Consider the following 8,673-nt stretch of genomic DNA (forward strand, 5'->3'; position numbering starts at 1 on the left):
TTGGGAATAAAATATTTGGTTCAAGGGGGATTTTTCGTTTTCATTTATTGGAGTTACTACCTCAAAAACTTTTCATTGTCCCGATGACCCAGCTTACGCACGTGGGGTTTGTGTGCATTCAATTTGGACGAAGGCCCCCCAAATTGCTTAGATGTTTCGCCCTTGCACACGCCACTGGTTCGGACTTATGGGCTCCTTGCGAGACTTGCACAAGGTGGTAGTGTGTAATTTTTATATTTTTTTTAAAAACTGTACTTAAGATGTTTATGACATGATGTTCCAGGTACTTACACTCTTAAAAGCCGACGAAGCATTTGCTTCATAACTGCAAAGAAAATGAAGGCATTGTAGAATTGCTCCGTGAAATGAAGAAATGCTTCCTATTACGAAGGATTTTGCTTCATAGTACGATGCATTTTTTCGTAGTTTTTCCAGTGCCTTCCTTTCTTTGTATTACGAAGCGATTCTTCGTGGAGTTTTTACTGTGTACCTTTGCAGGAAAGGTAAAAACACTCTGAAATCTGAAACTGAATCTCATGATACTGGACTCTTCTTTTCTTGCTTTCTCTTGTTTGTTTGGTGGTGGTTTCGGGTTTGGGAGCTTAGCGTACGTGTAGACTACACTCTGCAATCTCAAGTATGTGCCAAGCACGCACCTCATAGAGTCAACCCAAGGCATGCACTTCATGCACTTCTTGGTGCATGCCTGCAGGCACACACTTCTCTTCTGCATGCCTCAGGCACACACTTGCCGTCGCTAATGCGTGTATACAAGCAAGTGGGGCCCTGAGGCATGCAGAAAAGAATTGTGTGCCTGCACTCATGCATCAAGAAGTGCATGACTCGTACACACTTGAGTTTGCAGCGCAGCGGGAACAGCTTGCTGCCTACTAGCAAATGTGACTCCAGTGTGACTCTGATTCCAGGTGGTTCTGCTCCCGCTGTTGGCCCCCGCATCGCCGTCAGGAGCGACTTCCGCCTGGACCGCTTCGGGCCGCGCGGCCCGCTGCTGCTGGCCGATCCCGCCGGCGCCGACCGCCTCGACGAAGTCGCCCCTGCGGACCGCAGCAGCGCGCTCATGTTTCCAGCGTCTGCCCCCGAGCCCACCCCCCACCACGACGAAGTCGCCCAAGAAGTCGTCCCCAGCACTGAGGGCATCAGCATCGCGCTGACGTTGCCCGCGTCCGCCCCCGAGCCCACGGGCCACCTCGATGAAGCGGCTCCCTGCACTGAGGACATCAGCATCCTGCTGATGTTTCCGGCGTCTGTCCCCGAGCCCACAGGCACCGACCACCTCGACGAAGTCGCCCCTGCGGACCGCAGCAGCGCGCTCATGTTGCCGGCGTCCGCCCCCGAGCCCACCAGCCACCTCCGCGAAGCCGCCCCCAGCACTGCGGACCGCAGCAGCGCGCCGATGATGCCCGCGTCCGTCCCCGAGCCCACCGAACACCTCGGCGAAGCCGCCCCCAGCACTGAGGACATCAGCGTCCTGCTGATGTTACCTGCGTCCGTCCCCGAGCCCACTGAACACCTCTACGAAGCCGCCCCCAGCGCTGAGGACATCAGCATCCTACTGGAGTTTCCCGCGTCCGCCCCCGGGCCCAGCGGCACCGCCCGCCTCGACGAAGTCGCCCCCAGCGCTGCGGACATCAGCATCCCTCCGACCCTGGGGTGGTGCGTTTCCCGCGGGTGCGATGCTTCGTTCAGCTCTTGGGAGGACCATGTCGAGCATTACTTTGGGGAGCACTTGCAGAAGCCCCGCTCGCTGGTGTGCCACTTTTGTCTGCAGTCGTTCGGTAACTGGAAGAATACTGAGAAACATGTCAAAGGTCACTCCGCCAGGGTAAACTTGCGCTGTCCTTCTACGAGGTGTTCGGCGCGTTTTTACGTTGCGAAGGATGCGAGGGAAAATGAGGCTGTTCCACAGGCGGCCTTTAAGTTCGCGAGGACGGAGTGTGGACTGTAACGTTCCTCGTCGCATTGCTGTACTGAAGCAGCAAGAAACGACCCTTAATTTGTACTATGGTAACACCTTGATGTGTTCAATGGTACCTTCTTTATGTTTCTTGTACCTCCTTAATTGGATATGAATGCCCCCGTTCAATCGGAATCTGTTGTAACACAATGTAGAGGGCCACAGCATTACTTTTAAGCTCCGTTTTTGGCGTCGATGTTAAAGTTATACATTGCACGGAATAATAGCGTTCGATAATGTCCCCAACAGCGCTTTTACTAAAAGGAACCTTCCCCACAACGCTCTAAGGAGTTGCTATCCGTCGCCTTTTGGATCGACTCTAACAAGTTTGAGAATTGGAACGCTTGAAAGAAGCGAACTTAAAATGATCCACGAAACGGAAGAAGGGGTTAAGTCGAGTTGATTCAGTGACCTCTTATCAATCTATTAAGTAAAAGTGAGCGAAAATTTGGTCCAAAAATAAGTGTGGGGGGACAAGTCCCATCCTCTTGCATGTATTTTTAGATGACATTCCCCACCTTTTCCCACCTGCAAGGTTCAGGCCTTTTAAAAGTGCACGGATTCACCCCGACTTACCCCCTTTTTCCGCTTCGTGGATCAAATATGAGTCACGGACCCCCGAACCGTCTTTTGCTGGAGATTGCCATCCTTTTGTTTTGTTTTTCTTGTGGGAAAATCTGGGAATAAAATATTTGGTTGAAGTTGGCTTTTTCGTCATGATTTATTGGAGTTACTTCCTCACAGATTTTTCATCGTGCCGATGAGCCAGCTTATACACGCAGGTTTTTTGTGCAATTTGAACTAAGGTCAACCCAATTGATTACATTTTTTGCTTGCGACACCTCCATTTTAGATGCTTTCTCAAGACCCTCTCTCTCCCGTAAACTTGACAGCCGCATTCCGGCCGGGTTTTTTTGTCCTTGTTGCCCTGCCGCATGCCAAAGACTTCGGCCACATGATCGAGGAGTGCCTGCATTTCTGTTTCGTCCTTCTTATGCACCAGTTTTATATGCCGACGAAGCTTGTCCATGCCGCCACTAAGCACTCGGCCACACCCTTCAGCGATGCAGGGCAGGGAGGGTGGGGTGTGGCGTCGGGTTCCAGCGCCGCTCTCGCCGCCCGCAGCGCGCTGTAAGAAAAAGTGTGAACGGTACAACAAAAGTTCAACAAAAGCTGTCCATTAAAAGTAGGGAATGTGTTAAGTACAACGAGCATTGTTCAAACCACAACGAGGCCTGGACTGCCCAGCACTCGTCATGCCGGTCCCTTTTTACTTTGTACAACAATTGTTGTACACTCTAAATGTCATACGAAGAAATTTCCCGTAATACGAAGGACGACGAAGGAAATGGCGCATGCATAATACGAAGGTGGTTTTCTTCGTATTACGAAGGTTTTTTTTTGTATCTTACCATGAACACTGAAATTCAAAGGGGGGGGACATCTGACCGATTTTCGGTGATACAAAAAATATGACCGAAAAAACGGTCATACACAAATTTTGACCGAAAAACGGTCATACACAAATGTATGACCGAAAAACGGTCATACTTGAATGTATGACCAAAAAAGGTCAGACATCAGCGAGGGGATATATCAGCCTTTACACGTGATACACTATAAAGTATGACCGTTTTTTGGTCCCTACATCGAATATCCGTTTTTTTTTGGTCATACCCTCGAAATATACCGTTTTTTTTTTTTGGTCATACATCGAATATGACCCTTTTTCGGGCGTCATTTCAGTAAGACCGTTTAAGCGGTCAAAAGTAAGACCGTTCTATTTTCAGTGAAAAGGCTGAAAATATTCGTATTACGAAAAGATATTGCTTTGAATTTTGCTTGCGCCGAATTCACCGTAACATAGAAATAACATGGGGCAAATTTCAAATTTTATTAAATTAGAATGTACTTTGAAAAACAAAATTCCTGATAAAAAATTGCCAGTGATTTGTGTACTTTTGTTGTGGTATCTTGCAGTGCGTCATCACGCGTCCCTCCGAGGCAGATCGCTGGCTCCGAAGGGGTCGCGTTTCCCGCTGCCACTTCGCCTTCGCTGTGCACCTCGGCAGTTGGGGGCGAACGAAAACGGAAGTAGGGATGCCTTGGAGGCTCGCCGTCGACGGAAATAGAGGCCCTCGCCGCAATCTTTCTGGCGTCCATCTTCACGTTCTGAATAGCTGGGCTAGAAAATAGAAAAAAAAAATTTGAGCAGCAGAAACGAGAAACTGGTGGACCTGACTGAAACTACGAGGTTTTTGTGAAAAGGTCGTTCAAGGAAACATAGTCAATAGTCATGGATCGGAGTGGACAGGTACACGGTTAAAACGGTACCTGGTTTTCCCAGGAAGCCTATGGTAGAGACAAGGGTGATTTCCAGGGAGTTCCTGGGACAACCAGGAACCGTTTTACCGTGTAGTCCTTGGGCCCCTCCAGAGCTTAAAGGCTGGAAACTTTTTTTTTTGGTAACTGCAGCAACAAACCCCAGGAATTTCAAAAGCTATCTTTGGCAAAAATGTTGCAGAAGGTACATTTGCAAATGAGAAGGATTAATTTAAAAAAAGCAGGACCTTTTATCGACCCCCTTGGATTGTCGCGATTTTTTTTCCACATTTTGTACACCTTAAAAGAAAAGGGTTGCCAAAATTTCAGACCCCAGACCGAAAAGTCGCTGCGTAGCAAGAAATACCCAAATTTACCGCAAAAACACTGAAAAAACTTTAAAAAGCCCACCAAACCTTCAACAATGGACCTAGGGGTCTGAAATTTCGGCAATCCTCTTCTTTTAAGGTGTTCAAAATGTGGACAAAAAATCGCGACAATCCAAGGGGGTCGATGTAAGGTCCGGGTTTTCTTAAATAATCCTTCTCAATGGTAATTTTTAATTTTAGATGATGTTCGGTAACATTTTTGGCAGAGGTGCCTTGGTCAATTTTCTAATAAAAATTTCGACGCGTCCTAATAGAATAATCCTAACTGGTAAAGACAAGACAATACTAACTGCCAGAGTTTGGTGTAAGGTATTGGTATAAGGATGGAACTTTTTGCGAAGCCCTTCGGCAAGTAACTTTTGAAACATGTTTGCGTGAGGAGCTATGAGAAAAGACTGCTTTTTACGTCATGTGCAGTTAGGATTGGTTCTGAATCGACACTTACAGTACGATTGTCTTGGATCTGCTCTGACAGTTAGGATTGTCTTGGATAATTTTTATGAGTACGCGCCGATTTCTTTCAGTGTATTCGTGAGAAGACTTTGGGAGAAACGACAAAATTTGTTACGTAAACCTAAAAAACTATTGCATGGGATAGGGTCCTTTTAAGTAAATCTGACTATGTCACACGTTAAACTTACACGCCTCAAGTACAACATTTCTCGAACAAAGGTCCAGTCCTCGCCCAGTCCAGGCCTCGTTGTGGTTTGCCCAATTCTCGTTGTACTTTTCACAATCAATCCCTGTTTTACTTTTAATGTACAGTCATTGTTTTACTCTTGTTGTGCTATTCACACTTTTTTTTACAGTGCACGTGAAGAAGTTAGTTACTCAGTAGTAGTTACTCAGTACTCACATGCATGTGCATCCTTCACTGACTTGAGAATACAGGCCAAAGGGGACCCAATTTTCGTCTGCTAAGTTGCGAGCCATGGGAAGGTTGTCTCCAAGGTTGGAAAATTGGTGAGCTGAGCAATAAAAAGTAAGAACGAACTCGCCAGGCCTCTGCAAAATCTGCAAACAAGTTAAATGTTATACTACGGGGGAAATTAAGGCATGGTATTACGCTTCTCGTACAGTCTGTACGCTCTGTTTGAAGCGTACCAGGCGGCTCTGTTTGAAGCGTACCAGGCGCCCCCTTCCTCCTATCTAAAGGCATGTGGGAATAGCCTGAACGCTTCAAGAAGTGCGTAAAGCCTTCAAGCGTAATTTTTCGCTTGAATGAAGCGTAGAACTACGCTCTAGCTTTACCAGTAAACAATCTTTTGACAATGAAAAGGGGGGCACCCTTCTGGCTACGCTTTGGCGCCAAATGGGTGACGGTTTTTTGTTTTTTAATTTTTTCGGACCACGGAATTTTCGCCAGTTTGGGTCTCATTCCAGGAACGTGATATCACGTTGAAACGAACGTGACAAACTGTCCCGTTCGTTTGAATGTGAATAAGCGGGTTTTTGGCAAATTTACACCGAACGTGACATTGCTGCTCCGATTGACGCCATTCTTGGCCTGTGAGTTCAAGTGTGGGACGGGACAGCATGTTTCAACTTTTTTCTACGTGTTTAAAACCCTACACAATTATAATCCTGGTGGATTTAGCCTGAGTCTCATCGAGCTCCCCTACGAAGGAAAACACACGGAATTAAAACTGCAGTGTTTTTCATGGACAACCCGACCATACTCCCTACAGCTCTACAGTGTATTTGAGGTGCCTTACATTTTTCTCCGGGGAGTTTGACTTGTTTTTAATGGTGAACACAGTGAACATTGCATACACTGCATTCTAAGCGTTAACACGTTGAAAAAGTTACGTTTTTTTGGGGAATTTTTTCGAACTTCTGTACAAAAAAAGGAAATCTGCTTAATTTTGGACCAGACAGGATTGTCCTTCTGGGTCAGGGACCTCTATTGAACGACCCTTTCCGCCTACTTACCGACAAAAAGTCGGACTTTTCCCCTACTTTGCAGGATGAATCCTTCCAACTCTTCTGAGGCCCGGCTCAAAATAGGGAACTGCACCTTTTTTTTTCAAAATCTTTCCGGAAAATTGTCGCGCAATCCACACTCAAAAAAAATTGCAAAATATTCTCCGGCATTGTATTGCAAACTCTCTTACAAACTATTTTTTTTGCATTGCGAAGTATTTCTTCGCATGCAAAAAAAATGCTTGCAACGTTACAACCAATGCTTCGCAACGTTGCAAACTTTTTTTTTCGCAAATTACGAACTATTCTTTGCAATGCGAAGAAAAAAATTCGCAAGGGAGTTTGTAATACAATACCGGAGAATGCTTTTTACTGCAAAGAACTTTTCTTTGCAAGCTTTTCTTTGTGCAGCTCCAACCTCACTACCACTCAGCCAACAAAATCAGACTTCTTTTAACTTCGTTAAGCGGGATGGCAAAACTGGGATAATGTCTGTGGAATAAATTATGTTCCGGCCACTCAGCATACGAATTCACGTGTGAAATTAATTTCCCCTTTTGATAGGGCACACGAAAAAAAGGCGGCATACAATCCGGGTTTGTTATGAATGTTTTATGGTGCAACGCGTTGGAACAACTTTTGTCAGCCAGATTAAGAGGCACAGTTTTTAGATATTCAAGCAGATCGAAAACGAATGCACCACTGTAAACTATCCTGTAACATAAAACAGACATATTTTAACGTGGGGATGCATATGCAACTACACTTCAAACCTAACTGTCTAATAAGTACACACTTACAAACGCATGCTTAACGCCGTATAACTTCATGCGTCAAGCATGCGTTTGTAAATGTGTGCTTTAGGTGTTAGGTTTGTAGTGTAGAAAGAAGGTTGATCTAGAACCATGAACATCAACCATTCGGAAGTCAAAAGTTTTACGTTAAAAAAAGTAGTAAAGTGAATATTTGCAAGATCCGAAAAAAGGTTTTTTTTTTAATCTAAATTTTACCTTATGTTAGACATTTGTTTCTTGTTCGTGCGCTAGCCACTTCAATTTTCTACAATTTGGCGCCAATGGGATCGCAATGTAAATATTTTTCGCACAATTAGCAATTTTTGCCACACACTCAGCACGTTACTGACTTTTTTCTCATTTTAAGCAACAATAATACTTAGTATTTTCTAAGTATGACTAATGTGCTGTCAAATTATGTACAAAACCAAATTGTCAGTACATTATTTCATATTTTCTCAGTAGTTCTTTAAAATAGGAAAAATACGTATTTGGTTTTCACAAATTACTTGCCGATTTTTCACAAAACTTTTATTTGTGTTCAAAAAATGCAAACTTCTTGGGGTGGATAATTAAATTACTTCCACTAATTCAGCTCCCTTATCTATTTTAAAAAAGGTCTTTTCGTACTAAACATATTTCAAAATCCCGAATCTCTTTTCCCAAAAGGGCAAATACGTGCACAAAACGTGTATGCAATTTTCTTCGCCATCGTACACTGCGGCAAGACGCTACGGAAAATTATGTTATTTTTTTGCCAAGATTCTCCGTTACGCTCTTGTCGCTATTCTCCGTAGAATCTCACACACTGCAAACCTAACTGTCTACTAAGTACACACTTACAAATGCCTGCAAGACACCCTACAAAAAGCATGCTTGGCCAAGTACACACTTACAATGCTGCTTGCAATACACACTTACAAAACCCTGCTTGACGCATGGAGTTTTTACGGCGTCAGCATGCGTTTGTAAGTGTGTACTTGCAAGCAGCATTTGTAAGTGTGTACCTGGCCAAGCATGCGTTTGTAATGTGTACTTGCAAGCATGCATTTTTAAGTGTGTACCTGGCCAAGCATGCGTTTGTAAGTGTGTACTTGCAAGCATGCATTTGTAAGTGTGTACTTTGTAGACAATTAGGTTTGTAGTGCACTTGTTCACAGAATTTTCCTGACACATTAAATGCTTATGGATTTTATGTCGCTTTATGTCCATAACTATGGCCGTATTTGTGCATACTGAAGTTATGTACAATTTGTACATAATTAGGTAC

At 44.6% G+C, this 8,673-nt stretch overlaps 1 protein-coding gene across 1 annotated transcript; it reads right to left on the reverse strand.

Annotated features, from left to right (window-relative positions):
- Positions 1–2,057: 2,057 nt before the first annotated feature.
- On the reverse strand, positions 2,058–6,452 carry LOC117649914. The gene is made up of 5 exons (XM_034393100.1): positions 6,402–6,452; positions 5,543–5,700; positions 3,935–4,160; positions 2,862–3,104; positions 2,058–2,111 (listed from the first exon to the last, which is right to left on the reverse strand). The coding sequence occupies exons 1-5, from the start codon at positions 6,450–6,452 to the stop codon at positions 2,058–2,060; spliced, it is 732 nt and encodes a 243-aa protein (XP_034248991.1).
- Positions 6,453–8,673: the final 2,221 nt, after the last annotated feature.

Source organism: Thrips palmi, unplaced genomic scaffold, assembly GCF_012932325.1.
Source record: "Thrips palmi isolate BJ-2018 unplaced genomic scaffold, TpBJ-2018v1 HiC_scaffold_4, whole genome shotgun sequence".
Lineage (NCBI taxonomy): Eukaryota > Metazoa > Arthropoda > Insecta > Thysanoptera > Thripidae > Thrips > Thrips palmi.

Excerpts from the sequence above, each read along its gene's own strand:
- LOC117649914 (XM_034393100.1), bottom strand. The coding sequence starts at position 6,452 with ATGTTCACTGTGTTCACCATTAAAAACAAGTCAAACTCCCCGGAGAAA. Across the intron at positions 3,105-3,934 it reads TGCAAGATACCACAACAAAA|CGCGCTGCGGGCGGCGAGAG; the intron begins GTACACAAATCA and ends TTTTTCTTACAG. Across the intron at positions 2,112-2,861 it reads GGCCGGAATGCGGCTGTCAA|ATTCCGATTGAACGGGGGCA; the intron begins GTTTACGGGAGA and ends GTGTTACAACAG.